The following is a 17,625-nucleotide window of genomic DNA, read 5'->3' as shown; positions in this document are numbered from 1 at the left end:
ATCAGCAAGTGAATGATAATTTTTGTATCTTGCTTCCCTCAAGTGCATCAAAACAGGCACCCTGCCTTCGAAGAGAGACCAAAACTACCCATGTTTGATATATCTAGTATCCATCTAACATGATTATTCATTTGATTTCTACAGTGATACTTTAAGTAGCTTTTACTTACCCACACAACCCACCCCGGTAGGATTCAGCTGGAAATCTGGAGGGCAATTACATTCATACCTCCCAGGAGTATTTACACAGAGACCATTAACACAGTTAATGGGATCAGCACATTCATCAATATCTGAAATAGGAAGGCTATATTTATAAATCCATTCACTTGATGGAAAAGAGGAATCATTTTACATTTTAAAGCAAAATAAGCAAGAAATTTTCAAATACCAGTTATTTCTACCTGAAACTGAAGCAAAGAGCTGCTAATAATTCATCAAACACTTAAGAATAACCATCATGCAGGTGCATATATAAGAAGCATTTTTTAAATCTAATTCTTAAACTAAATCAAAAGCATACAATGCTAAAAACTCCTTATTTGGTGGAAAAAGAATGTGCTTGTATAGCTGCTAGAGAATAAAATACATGTTGTGAACTCCTGTTTCAAACAACCCGCTGCAATTAAAAGGGTATTTATTTAGCCTTGACATATTTCTGAACAGAAGAAATATACCTGTACAGTTTCCTCCGGTTCTGTCTAGTTCATAGCCATCATCACAGATGCAATGAAACATTCCTGGTAGATTATTGCAGGTACCAAACACACATATATTTTGGAAGGAGCATTCATCAATATCTGAAGGAATATATTAAGAAAAGAAAATTAGATACTGTTATCATATTAGTGTTATAATAGTGTGTTGCATTGCAAAGTGTGAATGAAGACACATACAACTTCTGAGTGGAAGAAAATTAATAAAAGATGAAAAAAATTGGCAGGTACTGTCCAATAGCAAGAGTCCTAAATTTATAAAATAAAGCATCTGTGCAAAAGGTGAATGCAGCTCTAGTGAGCTATTTTTAGCAGAGACAGGAAAGCAGACAGCATTGATACCGTTTTACTAAGCACAGCTAAATTTTCACTTGGAATTCTGGATACACAGTTCAGGAGTGAATGAAAGATCTGTGGTGAACTTGGCTTGCTTGCTTTAGTCGAAGCTTGAGAAGTGATATAATGGCTCTTTATAGTAATGTATGAGAAAGGGTAACTTTGAAATGATGGGGATTGGGTTAAATTTTTAGATGAAAAATTTAAGATAAATGCCTAGTATCCAATGGTTCTCAATTAATTTAAACTGGCAATTAAAGCAAGTTTTCTAAATTCAAATTTCTAAATTGGACTATAGCCATGAAATGACCTCTGAATTGGGTCAGAAAGATAATCTGTGTTAAGATAAGCTTTATAAAGTTGTGGAAAAGAGTGTATCATTGAGAAGCTAATATACTAATATGTCAAGGGGTTTCTTTAGAAATCAGGTGAAATATTACAATTACCGCACTAAATACAGGCTTTAGATTTTATCCCTTGGCGGCAGAAATCAGCCAAAGAGTCACCCTACCACAGGACAAATTAATACATCAACTTAAAAAAAAAAAAAAAAAAAAAAAAAGAATTCCTTTACAGCATTCAGCATCCATACATTCTAGTTCTTGAACAGTGTAATTTAATCTATGCAATACTTTCAGATTTCTTTTGGAATTACAATAATATACCAAGTTTTTTGTCCAAAATTCTTCAATTTGTTTTTCAGCACATTATTGTGGACCAACTGAAAAGCCAAAATTGCATGACTTACTGTCTCTAGAATTAGAGAATTTTATATAATATTTTGTTTATCAATATACCAATTGGCTGATTTTTTATCTATTTATTTATTTATTTTGGAACATTGGAACATTGGCATGATTATAGAATGGCTAACTGAGCTGCACTGAGAAATTTGCTAAGTTAAACAACTGATAATATTCAGTAATTACAATAGCTCTGACCAGAACACCTCTTGAATAATTTTTCACAAGCCTGAAGTCTGACTCATACACATGAATATGTGAACATGCCGATAAAGTAAAATGCTTTGGAACATTAATTAAAAAGAATTTATGTAATACACGGTTTTCATGTTAAACTGAAAAAGGGTGTAAGAATACAACAAGGAACAGAAGCTCCATTGAATTAGAGAGAGAATCTACTTCAGATGATCTACAATACACAGAGTGAAAGGATGATGATAAAAAAAATCTTCAGGACACACATCAAGGAGTATTACAAAGTTGTCAAATATGGTTTATTAAAAATGAGGTCACTCAATGCAGTTTATATTTCCTATGTAAGCACATTAAATAAAATAGAGATGAATGCACGTTTTTTCCACACACTACTCACTAGTGACAAGACTAAGAGAAATAGTAACAAAAAAAACCACCAACACAAAATTGCCAAGCCAAACTGCTGAGATTTCTGGGCCACAGCCAGGAAAACTTCATAAAGAGATGAAAGCTACCTTCAACATAATTAAGACTGCAAAATAATCCTTGGTTGAATAAATTAGTTTTATATGTGAAGCATGTGTTACGTATTCTGCTTCCAGGTTGAGGTACTTCCAGAAGTTCTCGTTGTTTGCTTTATGGCAGCCAATCCAAACTCAGAAAATGAACTTGAAGTACCAGTAGTTTACCTTGGCATGACTTGCTGTCCAAGGAGGGAGTGAATCCCATCTCACACTCACAACGGTATGCACCAGGGACATTCAAACACTGTCCGTTTTCACACAGATTAACATTTTCTGCACACTCATCGATATCTGTGGGAGACAGAAATTTCTTTGAAACCGCATGTCCAAATACAAATAATTTTATCCTACCACTTGCAGAGTTTTATTGATATAAAACAAATTGTTTACACCTGAAGATGAACCAAATTGAAAGAATGGAGAAAGGCAAATCTAATGTCATTTCCAAAATGAGTCCTTCTACCCTGCTAAGATTCTTACCTATTATTATTATTATTATTATTATTATTATTATTATTATTATTATTATTATTATTATTTGTTTTAATGCTTTGCTCAGAAAGTCAAAGCTTTATTTTCTGTTATATATATAATATATATATTAATAATTAATAATATATATTATATATTTATGTTATATATTGTACTCGGCTCTGGTGAGGCCACACCTCGAGTACTGTGTTCAGCTTTTTTTTTCAGCCTCACTACAAGAAGGACATCGAGGTGCTCAAGTGAGTCCAGAGAAGGGCAACAAAGCTGGTGAGGGATCTGGAGAACAAGTCTTAAGAGGAAGGGCTGAGGGAGCTGGGATTGTTCAGCCTGAAGAAGAGGAGGCTCTGGGGCGACCTTATCGCTCTCTACAGGTACCTCAAAGGAGGCTGTAGCGAGGTGGGAATTGGTCTATTCTCCCATGTGCCTGGTGACAGGATGAGGGGGAATGGGCTAAAGTTGCACCAGGGGAGGTTTAGGTTGGATATTAGGAAGAACTTCTTTACCGAGAGGGTTGTGAGGCATTGGAATGGGCTGCCCAGGGAAGTGGTTGAGTTACCATCCCTCGATGTCTTTAAAAGACCTTTAGATGTAGAGCTTAGTGATATGGTTTAGTGGTTTAGTGGAGGACTTGTTAGTGTTAGGTCAGAGGTTGGACTAGATGATCTTGGCAGTTTCTTCCAACCTAGATGATTCTGTGATTCTATGATATTGCTCTGTTAGTCTGACATGAAACATTCTTTGCAAGTGTTACTTTGAGCATTGGTCCTTTCAAAAAACATGGCTCATTTTCATTTTCCTAAAATTTTTGATAGCTCTAAAAAAGAGCAAAATTGAGAATTAAATTAAATTTTATATTTACAAATGTGAAGCATACTGCATTAACAATAGGGATTAAAATTCATGTTCATTAGCCACAAACTTGAAACACACATCAATCAACAAAATATGAAGATCCTACTTCTGAGATCAAAAACTAATGTTAGTAAGTCTTCTGACTGATTGTTATATTAAGTTTTAATAATATTTAAGGTGTAAATTGATTTTGGTTAGTTAGCTAATAGTGAATGCATTCACATTACTTTCTTTATTTTACTACTCTTACTCTTCCTTCAAACCTTAAAAACTGCTGACCACATACAGAACAAATAAGAACTTTAGAGCAGAGACACTGTTGGATTTCCACTCCGTAAGTGATAGAAAACACAGCAACTCAATGCTCATAAATTTGTCTTATATAAAATCCTTACACTTTATACAATCTCTTATACTTTGAGTGATTTTGAAACACTTTCTGTGTGGTAAATGATGTTCAAAAAAACATAAATGCAGAGATAATGGGCAACATTTTTCAATTGCAACTTGTTTTTATTTAAAAGAAAATCATTAAAAATAATGATTTAATCATTAATGATTACATCCCATTCGGTCCTCTTTCCCCTAGTGAGGGCAAAATGAAATACCTCTTCCCTGTCAGAGACAGACCCAGGCAACAGAGCAGGGTCGACAACAGCTGAATCCTTGTTCTCTTGAAACTGCACATTCACATTCAAAAAAGTTCGAGCAAAAGGAAAAGGAGAAAAGAGCACACAGGAGCTTCACACAACAACTGGTCTCACTGCATCCAGTTTGGCATGCAAATCGAAGGGTCAACTGCCTTTGTTAACATTTGTTCAGGAGATGGGTCTTAACAGACACTTTTATATTTATTCTCTTGCACTTTGGGCTTGGGTCTAATTTTGCAACGTTCCCATGAAGCAGAAACCAGTAGTGGCAAATCAGCTTTCACAGAAACTCCTTACCAGAACAAGTAAATCCATCCCCTGTGAATCCCTCTGCACATGCGCAGCGGTATGACCCTGGGGTGTTTACACACTGAGCATTCACGCTGCACTGGTGTGTCCCATTGGAGCATTCATCAAGATCTACACATCAGGGACAAAAGAGCATAAGCAGTAATACAGCAGTTAGTGTACTTTGCTTGCAATTAACTGTCAAACTAAACAAGCATACAACATCCACACAGTGGATGGAATTCAGCTGATTCATTGGAGTAAATGTTGACATCATTACTCAAATGTTAATATCCTGATAAAGAGCTTGGAATTAAAGTGTGCTGAAAATAACAGAACAAAGAGATATGGTGAGGTGAAAATCTAACACACATCTGATGAGCCTTCTCAATGAACAGAACACAAAACCAAACTAATGCTATGAAAATCAATGCAAGATTTACTACTAACTTGGATGCCAATTTGGATTTAAAAATAACACAAACCAAACAAAACCAAACCAACAACAAAAACAGAAGACTCTCCTGCCACTAAATGGCAATTGCAACTTGACTTGATGGAAATGGCCATTTGAGTGCATGATGTAAGTCAGTATCAGGTGCCGCACTGTGACAGGTGATATGTGGTACCTGATGGTCCTTCCCACACTCTGCCTTGCCTGTCAGCAGACATCTGTATAAGGGACTCCTGGAAGAACATTCTGTACCCAGGAGCTATCTTAACAACATGTAACAACATATCTTACCATCAAATAGGATGTCTTATTTAGCATAGCTTTAAAATAGCTTTAAAATCTTACAAAATCTGGGTTGTAGTAAAATCTCATAATACAGGTACTTTTTCTTTCATATATTATGCCAATAAAGCCTAATTTTTAAGTGAATCTTGTCTTCCACAGGTCCCAAAATGTTATGCAAAAAACGTAAATATTACAATCTCTTTTACACACCAAAGTTAAAAACAAAGGCAAGGAGACATAATGTGACTGTGGCAGCCCAGCAAATGTAGAATCAAGTTTCCCATACTTCAGGTCCAACCTGCTTTATATTAGGCCTATTAACTAGAAATCCTACAGGATTTTTTTTCCCAGAAAAATGGTATTAAGTAACAGAAATAATATCTTAATGGCAGGAAATCTCAAAACAAACTCCACCTTATTTTTGACTGAATTTTGTATTTTGCCCATTCTAGCTGTTGTATATAAACTTTGCAAAATACATATTTAACACAGCAGGATGTTACAGAGAGGCTCTTGAAACAGAACTTTTATTTTTTTTTTTAAAAAAAAGCAAACTCCCCAAACATAAGAATCTTGTATACTCATCTATCCACAGAGTGCAGCAAATACATGAAAATAGACGAATAATACTTTTGTATTAATACTTTATTAATACTTTTGTATTATTTTGAAGTAATCACAGTCATATTGCATGTTTTGTTAAAAAAGAAAAAAAAATGAAAAAAGGAAAAAAGGAAAAAGAAAAAAAAAAAGAGAGAGAGAAAAAACTTCATTTTTCTATATACTTACCAATACATTTAATGCCATTCCCGACCCATCCCTCTCTGCAACTACATTTAAAACTTCCTGGTACATTGACACATGAGGCATGCATGTCACAGTTGTGAGCACCAATTTCACACTCATCCACATCTAGAAGCACAAAATAAACTGTTAGTATTTACATCAGGAGAACCAGAATATTACAAATGATGTTTCCCTTGGATTTTACTCATTTCCATTGCATAGTTTTGCAATCCTTTAAAAAAACAAAAAGTTCAAAACCATATGCTATATTCAAGCAAGCAAAACCATATTCAAGCAAGTGACATTATTTTATAGATTAATAATAGTGATACTTGCACTTTCAATTGTACTTTCATTATATTTTCATTTGTTATTCATTATATATTCATTTCATATATTTTTCATTTGTTCTTTGTTAGTAAACATGGTAAAATTAGTTTGATTTCCTACAGTTGCTTTTTGGTGTGAAATTAAAGCTGTCTTACAGACAAGTATGCTCATATGCCTAAAATGGGTTGACATCCTTGATTGTGTGGGCACATTTCAGTTATAGAAATGATTTTTGAAACTATAAAACAAATTCTTAAACATGGAATTACAGGAGGAATTCCATCAACCTTCTGAGAAGAGTCATTTTGTATGACCTTAGCTTCCCCCTAACAGAGTAGACCCAGCCTGCAGAAAGATGCCATTTAGCACAGGAAGTTGTACAGTTTGAAACTGCATTACTATGATTCTTTAAAACTTCTTAGCATGGGTTGAAGGAAGGCATATACTTTCCTTCTTACACCGTTATTTTTTTTTTTTAATTTTCATTCTTTTATTCCATTTTTTTCCCTTTTGACCTTAGACTCCTGGGTCATTTCTCACAGCTGTAGTTGATATATGAGTTTATACTTTGAGTATGCATGACAAACGGGTACAGATTAAATACTTCTACCACAGATGCTGCCATACCTAGCCATGTTCTATTTGGTACTAGATATTCTTCCAGTCTATAGCAAAAAAAGTTTTGCCTTTAAAACTGCAGTTACATATGAGGTCTCTTATATCACATTGATGTTGGTCAAAGAGCAAACCTTTTCAAACTCCTGGATACATGCTGATACATGTAATATAGTTAGACTCCTACATTTACTACCTAATGGTAGAAATTACACTCTCACTTGTGTGTGAACACTTGTGCATTTATTTTACCTGAAAGCCAATCAAGATATCTACACACTGTAACACATATGACAGAAATTTGTTTTACCTGTGCATCCAGTGGTTCCTTTCTTGACCGAATATCCTAGCTGGCAGTGACAAATGAATGAACCTTTAGTGTTTTCACACTCCCCAAACATACAGATGTTGGAATTCAAATCACATTCATTTACATCTGCAAGTGCACATAAATTCATTGTTACTTAAAAATTACGAACACCTAAGTGTCACCTAACAGCATACTTTGTCTTTTTGGAATATTGTTGTTGAGGTGAAAATACCAGAAGCACATAAGGAGGAGCCATTTGACTTCCTCAGGGGTGAAGAGGCCTTACAGAGAGATCTTGACAAATTAAGAGAGCTGGTCCATCACCTACCCACATGAAGTTTAACAAGAACAAGTGCTGGATTCTGCACTCAGGAAGGGGCAGCCCTGGCTATACATACAGAGAGATGAGAAGCTGGAGAGCAGCCCAGGAGTATCTGGGGGTTCTGGTCAATGGCAAGTAGAATATGAGTTAACAGTGGGCCATGACAGCCAAATGGGCCAACTGTATTCTGAGATGCATCAAGCACAGCATAGCTAGCCAGTTGACTGAAGAGATTGTCCTGCATTGCTCCACCCACACTGGTGCGCCCTCACCTTGAGCTCTGTGTCCAGTTGTGTGCACCACAATATAAGAAAAATATAAAACTTTTAGGGAGCATTCAAAGGAGACAGACAAAGATAGTGAAGAGTCTAGAGGGAAAGACATCTGAGGAGTATATGAGGTCCCTTATTCAGCTTAGAGAGGTCGATGCTGAGTGGAGACTTCATGGCAGCCTGCAGCTTCTTTACAAGGGGTGTGGAAGGGCAGGCGCTGAGCTCTGCTTTCTGGAGACAGAGACAGGACCCGAGGGAATAACATGGAGCTGGGACAGGGGAGGGTCAGGCTGGGAGTTAGGGAAAGGTTCTGCACCCAGAGGGTGGTTGGGCACTGGAATAGGCTTCCCAAGGAAGTGGTCACAGCACTGAGCCTGCCAGATTTCAGGAAGCATTTGGACAATGCTCTCAGACATATGGTTTGATTTTTGGGTGGTCCTGTGCAGAGTCATGAGTTAGACTTGATGTTCTTTGTTCATTCCATCTAGAGATATTCTATGATTCTATGACAGTTTATTCAGCACTACATACGGTTAGTTTCTACTCAGTGTGCACATGTGTAAAATGAGTAATGAAAGGTGTATTTGACAGATGTTCACAAAGTATAATTTTATTAATATAGCCCAAACCACCTTAAAGTATAGTATATAGAAAACATTAAATGTAAAATGTTAGGGTTTCGTATAAACAGTAGAACTGTCTAAACAGGTTTATTTAACCTGAAGAAGTATTTTTATTTTGATTTCCTTCATAATCACTCATAGTAAATTAATGTAGTTGAGAGGATAAACTAAAACATTTACAAAAGACAGAAGAAAATGCTGGGGCACTCAAACATTCTCTTCTCTATAGTGAAGTTTTAGGTAAATCCTACAATTACAATTATATCAATCCTATTTTTGGAATTACAGGAGTTTATTTATGCATATGGACTTTTCACGTTTTCTGTTACACTTCTTGACATTTACACTGTAGCAAGAAAGATCGGTAATTTTTTATTTTATTTTTTTAACATTTACATACATAGTTCTATAACCTGCCTTCATTATCCCTTCAAAGACTCCAAAGCATGAGTTGTACAATTTTTGGACTTTCATTACCTTTGGTTTGTACAGCTACTTACCAATGCAAGTTTTCATGTCCATAGACGCCATAAATCCATCATAACAGAGACAGCGATACTCCCCTGGAATATTAGTACATTGCCCACCATCACAGATATCTGGATTGTTTTCACATTCATCAATATCTGAAATAAAAGCAGAAAATAACTCTGTCACACTGGTACAGACTGGCTAACAGAATACCATATTTAGATTGGCTGAAAGGCGCCATGCTGGAACTTTCAATCTATTTTTAATGAAAACCCATAATGATATTAAAAACTACCTGCACATGTCCTGACATCTGGCATTAGAGCATAACCATCACTGCAGCTACATTCATAGCTGCCTTCTGAGTTAGTGCAGTGGGTGTCGCAGCCTCCATTCATTATCATGCATTCATCAATATCTGGGGAAGCAACATAAGTTACAGTAAGTCTACTTTTATAAGGATAAGTCATTTTACTTAAGAGATGAAGCAGTTTGCCGGTGATGATCTTGAGTTTTCATTCTCACACTACACTCCCTTTATTTAGATTTTGTTCAGCCTTCCTTCCCTCTTTCAACTGCATTTTCATCTATGGGAGCAAGTGACTACTTTTAAGTTATTTATATTCACATATATTATTAAAGATATAGGTTTAACAAAGAGGGAAAAGACAACAGGTGGAAAGAAAAAGAAAGAAAAGCCCTAAGAAACTAAAGTTTCATGTACACTTGATATGCAGCACAAATTTGTGTTATTGCAAAAAATAAGCAAAAGCAGCAACAAAAAAAAATCTCAGACCCTCTGCTCTCATTGCCTATGTGCTGACAAATACATAGTTCAGTTTTACTGAAGTGTAGGATTTTTAGAAACATATACAGTAAGTAGAATAAAACCTATATGTGCTTGGGCTGTTCTTTCTCAACTAAGAAATGGAGCAATATTTTCTCATTGTTTCACACTCAAGCTTATGATTTTAATGGCATAGCACCATAAGAGTCTTATTTTCTCAAAGCATGCTTCAGAGCATGCTTACAGCAACGGTGTTACACTTTCTTAATACTCTTAAGGTAAAATGTCCACAATAGTTCATGATATACTTGATAGCAGAAAATGAGAAGATGGCTCTGCATGAAATAGAGGCAAAGTCATATGAAACAATACACACTTAGGTACAAATACATAGGTTAAGGCATACAGCACTTGCCTATGCAGCCTTGTCGGTCAGAAGTAGCCTGGTATCCAGAGTTACAGGAACACTGGTATGTTCCAATCATGTTCACACATTTGCCATTTCTGCAGAGATTGTCACTTAGTGAGCATTCATTTATATCTGGAAAAGAATCATTTGTATCAATTACTTCTTAGTCAGAGAAAGGGGGTAAGGAATACATTTTAAACCAGTGGATTTCACACACTTTCAATTTCTGGCTCGTAGCACGTTCTTGTTCAAGGTATGGACCCTAAATAGTACGTCTGAAACAGTGACCTTCTTCATTTTGTTCTGTGAACATTAACTGTAGCAGAACCCCTCAGGAAGTCCATGGTACTCCAATCTGCTGGTTTAAGCCAACTCTTGCAATGACTATTCATCAAACACAGAAGACAAAGATGTAATATGATTTATGGCTTTTTTTTTTTTTTTTTTTTTACCCCTTCAGTAGTGAATTATGTGCAAAAAGGAGAACTGCATTTCACTGTAGGACAGAAACACTTTTTTTTGTGATTTTTTTGTGATTGTAGGAAAAAGGTTCACTTTATGCTTTTATGCCTTTCAATTGAAAATGGCCAACATGAGTGGTACAGTCCTTCGAGCTGCTTAATAACCCTTAGAGGCCTGCTAAAAAACTCCTCTTTGAAGCCAAAAGTGCTGAGGGCACTGGAAATTTTACAGGATCTTCTATAAGGATTTAATTTGCAGGTATTCATTTTATTTGAAGGTATTCAAAGGAGGAACATGAATTTGTTTGAGATATTCCTAAGGCAACATTCTTGCCAGTGACAAAAAGTTTTCATAGCACAAATGACTGCTCTTCATAGAGAGGTGAAGACTGCTATCCTTAGTTGAAACTCACCAATGCATTCCTCATGTGATGGTGACAGTTCATGTCCCACAGGACAGTCACACTGAAAACTCCCTTCTGTGTTCACACAAGTGCCACCTCTACACAGTAGAGGGTTGCGTTCACATTCATCAATATCTGAAAAGAAAACAGGGAAAGAAAGTATAAAATCATTACTAAGGAGCAACAAAGGGAAAAGCAATTCTCAGTGCCTGGAAGTGACAAAATCTGGAGGTCACAAACAAAAAGAAGGTTTAATTGAAGCAGTGTTCCTCCTTTCCTCATTCTATGTAACACTGCAAAACAAAAGTCCTTTATGTTACTGAATTTTAAAATAAGTTGGGCTTTTCTTTTCCAAGAAAATAAGATAAATGTGTCATTCAAAATTAAGTGCTCTTAGAGACACATGAAACAAGAAAAGATAGCATCTGTTTGGATGGTCATCATTTTGAGCAATGTATTTACATTCAGTTGCAATTTTCAAAAAAAGTTACCTTCTAAATTTAACCAGACACCCATTTCAGGCATGCATTGAAATTGTTGTCCATGGATTGCAGTTAATGGGGACACGCGTGTAAACTTTTAACTAAAAGGATAGTAAAAAGATAGATAGCTTGATAACTACTGTGTATGTGGATATGCGGCTGAGAAATAGACATGTTACAACTTACAATGGAAAACTGAATATTTGACTCATGAACCTGAAAAAAACAGCTAACACTATAGATATGGAAAGAAATATGAACAATGGACCTTCAAGGTGCAGGAAGCACTCACACTTTTGTACTCCCAGGAAGCATGACTAGCTACCCTTGAAATAAAGACTTTTATTTAAATAGGTAGACTAGTATTTTATTCAAATAGGTAGACTTCCTTTGCCTAAGAAATTAGCCAAGACATCATAGGGTTTTGCAGGTTATTCACAAAACAAGAGAAACTGGCTGATGATAGAATCCAATTTATCTTTTGATAGACTCCTGTTTGGCTAATTCTCAAAGCTCTAAAATGTTTTAATTCAGCATGCCTTCCTTTTCTTAGTTTCTGCAAAAGGCCTTCAAGAAGTCATTTCTTTCTCTTCTTATTTTCTCACTCTCTGTGTATTTACCTGACATCTTGCTTCCTTGCCTCTGACTTACAGAAACCAAACAGTATTCTTTCTCTGCATTTGTAGAGATTGTCTGTCTCTCCTGAAGGTTTCCACAGTTTAGCTTCCTTACTATCTTTTTCTGTGATTTGGGCAATGATATTTTGATGACTCTGTGTTTTCAAGCATCATAATATACTGGAAACCAAGGAAAGGTGACAGGAAGCCTGCATGGAGGCCACAGAACCATGCACTTGAGTTCAATCAAAGAGTACAGAATGCTCCTGACAGAACTCAAACATAAAAATGAAGCATAAAATACACAAAAGCAGGGATAGGCGACCCAGGAGGCATACTGAAGCACTGTTTGAGTATGCAGGGATGCCACCAGGATTTGACCTTGGCAAGGGATGTAAAGGGCAACAAGAAAATCTTTCACATGCAAAGCATGTGAAAGACAGAAGACGAGGGAAAATATGAGCCCAGTGCTGAATGGAACTGGTAACCTAGGATGCCTGGAAGAAGACAAGATATTCAATACTGTCGTTGCATATATCTTTACTGGTAACATTTGCTTTCAGGAATTTGAGGCCTAAAATCGGTGGAAAAGTCTGGAACCAGGAAGACTCACTCCTCAGTCAGAGAAGTCAAGGAACATTTAAACAATGGGGCCATGCGCTGATCCGCGGAACCTCATGAGTTGTATGCATGAGTGCAAAGGGAGCTGACTGGTGTCACTGTGAGGCCACTACAGATCATCTTTGAAAGGGCATGGCAATTAGGTGACGATCTTCTGGATGGGAGGAAAGTGAATATTAATCCTATCTTCAAAAAGGGCAAAAAGGAAGATCCAGACCATTCAGCCTCACTTCAGTCTCTGTGAAGGTGATAGAGCAAAGAATCCTGGAAGCCATTTTCAAACACAGGAATTACATGGAAGTGAAAGGGTATGGTTAGCAGAGATTCAAAGGGAAAATCAGAGCTGACCAACCTGACTGTGTTCATCAATGAAATGTCTAGATCAATGAATGAGCGAGCAGTGAATGCTTTTCGTTTTGACTTTAGAAAGGCATTTGACACTGTCTTCCCTAAGACACTAGCAGACAAACTGATAATATATGATCTAGATGAGGACACAGTGGAGTGGCCTTAAAACTGGCTGAACTGCCAGGTTCAAAGGGTTGTGATCAGCGTCACAAAGCCCAGCTAGACACTGGTTGCTAGTGGTATACCTCAGGAGCCAATAATGGGACAAATACTGTTAATCATCTTTAATGATCTAGATGATGGGTCAGAATGCACCCTTGGCAAGTTGGCAGATGACAGAAGAAAGAGTGGTTAATGTACCAGATGGTTGTGCTGCAATTCAATTCTACCTTGCAAGGCTGAAGAAATAAGCAAACTGGAACCTCTCATCAACAAATAGTGATGCCCCCGGGGTGGAATAAACAGATGCAACAGCACAGGCTGGGGACCGACCAACTGGATAGTAGGTTTGCAGAAAAGGACCCAGGGATCCCAGGGAACAAACTTAACATGGTGCAGAAATGTGCCCCATGCAGTGAAGGTCAACGTCATCCTGGGCTACATTAGAAAGTGCACCACAAGCAGGCTGGAGGGGGGTGAACATCACCCTCAACACCGATAAGGCTACATCTGGAGTGGTACATTCAGTTCCGGGCTCTGCAGTACATGGATGTACTTGTTAAATTCTCATTAAAATCATAGAGAAGACTTAGATGTTTGGGGTTCTGACATGCAAAGAAAAGCTTAGAGAGTGAACATGTGAATGTTCAGCATAGGTAAAAGAAGGCTCAGGGGGTTTTATCAATGTGTATAAATGTCTTCTGGAGAAGGTAAAGAAGAAAGTCACCTTCTGAGTGGTGTCCAGTGACAAAATGAGAGACAAATGGGTACAAAACTGAAGCACAGGAAATTGTATTTAAACATGGAAAGGAACATTTTTAGTGGGAGGATGCTCTGGCACTTGAACAAGTCTGAGAGAGGCTGTGCAATACCTGTCCTTGGAGATTTCCAGTATTGAACTGTTCATGGTCCTTGCTCTAGTTTATCCTGCACTGAGCACAGGTTGGACTGGATGACCTCCACAGGTCCTCCAACCTCAATGAGAGGGACTGTGATTCTGTTTCATCAGCCTTTGAATAGAGCTTGAACAATTTGTCCCTTTCAAAGACATATTTGCATAACAGAACTAAAAAAGTTAGGATTTAGTAAAAAAAAAATAATAATAAAATAGAACATCTGAAATAGGGTTAAGTGTATCCTACCAAGATACAAATTTCAGACTTTCCATTTCCATGGTGTATGCAGAAGTACTCTATAATGTCAACTCCAGATATTTTTTAGGTGGCTAGTAACTTTTGGTGTCAGTATCTATTCTTATGAGTTAAACGATTTAGAAATATGTGAGACTTTTTTAGACTAAATTGTCTCAGAATTTCTTAAGTCCTAAAAGAATCAAAGAAACATGAATCACATTGCCCTTGAAACTTCAGCCTCCTGTTCTTAGATGCATTAAATGTTTCAATACCTCATGAGCCGCTGTTAACTATACAAATAGTTGCTGACAATCTGAATTAGCTATACAGAAATGTGTGAATGTAATCAGCAAAAAGAACAAGCAAAGCTACATACACAAGTCAGTTATCTGTCCTATATATTGGACATTGGTCATTTTTTCAAGAAGTCATATTATGTGTATGAAGTGTTCAGTGGAGTAGTGCTAGTATAGTACAGAGTACAGCAAACAGAATGTCTCCAGCTCATCCTGGCAACACTTACCCATACAGTTCTTCATCATCATAAACCCACTTTCATAACCATCAAAGCACTCGCACTCAAAGCTTCCAGGAGTGTTGACACAAGTACCACTTCCACATAAGTCTGGGGAGATCCGGCACTCATCAATGTCTGTTTTACAGTAAATGGAAATGTAGAAAAGTCAAAAAGAGTTTAAGGTGATTCTTGCTTTCACAGAAGGTGACTTGGACATTATAAATGAATTCTACAGAAATTATACATAGTACATACATTGATACAGAAATGCAATTGATTTTAATATTTAAAAGATTGTGTGAAAAAGTTTGTGGAAGATTCATAATAAAATACCTTTAGAGCTCTCAGCCATAGATTAAACTATGTTAAAGTGTATTTCTAAGGACACTACTGTAATAAATTGAGTTATTATTATAGAGGTACCATTTGACTCCATGAATACAGTGCCATTGATATTAAATTGCTTTTTTTGAAGACAATTCTCTAGTAATTCATAATTCTTTTTTTTTTTTTCTTTTTTTTTTTTTTAACACGTTAATAAAACATGAAGGATTCACAGGAAATAAAAAATAACAGATTATTTGAAACAATAAAGACAATAAGACAATAGACCAAGAGGATAAGGCGTAGAATTCGGGCAGTCATCTGAGAAGTCTGGGGAGCAAGGAATAAAAGAACAGAGAAAGGCATCGACATGTCTGCAGTAAGGTGGTGAGCTGGACAGTGAACTATTTCTTAAAGTGGCTCAGGAAAACAAAGCTAGTACAAGCTTAACTGAAGAAACTGCAAGAACGAACAAAAAAAAATAATAAGATTTTAAACAGTTCTTTTTTTTTTACTACATGAAAGAATCTCTTCTGCCTCTTGTTGCTCCCAATGGCCAGGTTTCTAATGGGAGAGGATAGTTCTGTTCTCATGCACATATGTGTTCAGGTGTGGGATGGTAATTCATATGGTGGACCTGGGATGTCACTGAGTGCTTGGCTTTCTACGGGCTTTATAAAACATTTTGTTGCTAATTTAAAATAAGAAAATGTCTTCTATTTAATAAAACCTGGGTCTCTGTGGCTTTTCTGTGGAACATTTTCACCAGGACAAAGTTTCAATGAAAAACACGCTTTCATAGGGAGAAGTTTTCTGACCTATTCTTGTTAGTTTAGAAATAAAGTTCGTTAAATGCATTTCTCATCAATGCAATCACTATAAAAACAAGGAAATCACCAGTTAGGGCAACATTAACATCCAGACCAACCTCAGTTAACATGCCTTACCACCCACACTTTGTATTAGTCAGACTCACTCATGGACTCCTGTGTGGTAAAACAAAACCTCCTTCATTTTCAGCTCAGAGCCACCCACAATGCAGGCATCCAGGTTCTCATAATGAGGAAACTATCACACTTATCTTCTATTTTAGTCTTTTCAGGCAGTAAATAAACTTTTAAATTAAATGCACGCCTCTTCTTGTGTTAAAGCACTGATGTCAGAATTGCAAGGGTGCCTCCGTGAGCACTTGGCTATCAAATCTAAATGAAAATTAATTTGTAGTGGAGTCCCTCAGTTCATCCACACAGTGGATGTTTTATTACAGAGTAAAGACCATAAATTGAGTTAATCTGTATGCTAAGAAGTAGAAATTAACTTCACTGGTAATTCTTTCAGATTTTTCAGATTGTACTGACAGAGCACGGCTTGAACACCTTTAACACCAATTTAACAGATTCCTAACGTCCATTTACCAGAAGAATGTTCAATTTAATAGAGAATTCACTTCCTGAAAGGGAAACAACACTGTTGACTACTCTGTACATAGATTATGCTCTTAGAAATTGAAGAAAATGAATTACTTTGAGCTTCCAGATCACCAAGCTATGCAGCCATCACAAGTTCCTTTAAGAATTGGGGAAAATTAAAGACTTACCTGTACAGTTTCTTTCCTCCATATCTAAAGCAAACCCACTGTTACATCTACATTTGAAACTTCCAATTGTATTCCTGCATTTACCATTCATACACATTCCAGGGAATACCTTGCATTCATTGATATCTATGGAAAAAAAAAAGGAAAAAGAAAAAGAAAATAACATTCTTAAACACTTAATATATAAATATATATTGAATGGGAATTCCTTTTCCTTCTTATCAATTGTACTGAGCATAAAAGGCATGCAGGGCAGCAGGGTACTGCAGGGATGGCCTCATCCCTCACAGGTTTGGAGTTTGGAAAAATGAAATCAAGGAGACAACTAATAGGGGACATAGCTGGACACACAGCTGTGATGCACTCCTGGAAGGCAGTACTCCAAGCCCTAGGAGGCACCCTTGAAGGACTGCTGCCCATGGAAGACCTATGTCAGAGCAGTCACACCTCTAAGGAACTGTTCCTGTAGGTGATCCATACCAGGGCAAGTGACAATGGGCAG

The 17,625-nt window shown here is 36.7% G+C and overlaps 1 protein-coding gene across 2 annotated transcripts in view; it reads right to left on the bottom strand.

The window, feature by feature from the left end:
* The window catches only part of FBN2 (fibrillin 2), a 187,101-nt gene that overhangs the window by 41,823 nt on the left and 127,653 nt on the right, over positions 1 to 17,625 (bottom strand). For both annotated transcript variants that reach the window (XM_068666397.1, XM_068666398.1), the window contains 12 exons: positions 17,124 to 17,249; positions 15,209 to 15,337; positions 11,335 to 11,460; positions 10,467 to 10,592; positions 9,560 to 9,682; positions 9,294 to 9,419; positions 7,577 to 7,702; positions 6,325 to 6,447; positions 4,806 to 4,928; positions 2,680 to 2,805; positions 678 to 800; positions 171 to 293 (listed from right to left, as the gene is read on the bottom strand). In XM_068666397.1, coding sequence (XP_068522498.1) covers positions 171 to 293; positions 678 to 800; positions 2,680 to 2,805; positions 4,806 to 4,928; positions 6,325 to 6,447; positions 7,577 to 7,702; positions 9,294 to 9,419; positions 9,560 to 9,682; positions 10,467 to 10,592; positions 11,335 to 11,460; positions 15,209 to 15,337; positions 17,124 to 17,249 — 1,500 coding nt within the window. The remainder of the gene's footprint in view (positions 1 to 170; positions 294 to 677; positions 801 to 2,679; positions 2,806 to 4,805; positions 4,929 to 6,324; positions 6,448 to 7,576; positions 7,703 to 9,293; positions 9,420 to 9,559; positions 9,683 to 10,466; positions 10,593 to 11,334; positions 11,461 to 15,208; positions 15,338 to 17,123; positions 17,250 to 17,625) is intronic.

This window comes from Anas acuta, chromosome Z, assembly GCF_963932015.1.
Source record: "Anas acuta chromosome Z, bAnaAcu1.1, whole genome shotgun sequence".
In the NCBI taxonomy this organism is placed as follows: Eukaryota; Metazoa; Chordata; class Aves; order Anseriformes; family Anatidae; genus Anas; species Anas acuta.
The sequence above is the reverse complement of the archived record's forward strand: the minus strand, read 5'-3'. Positions and strand labels throughout refer to the sequence as shown.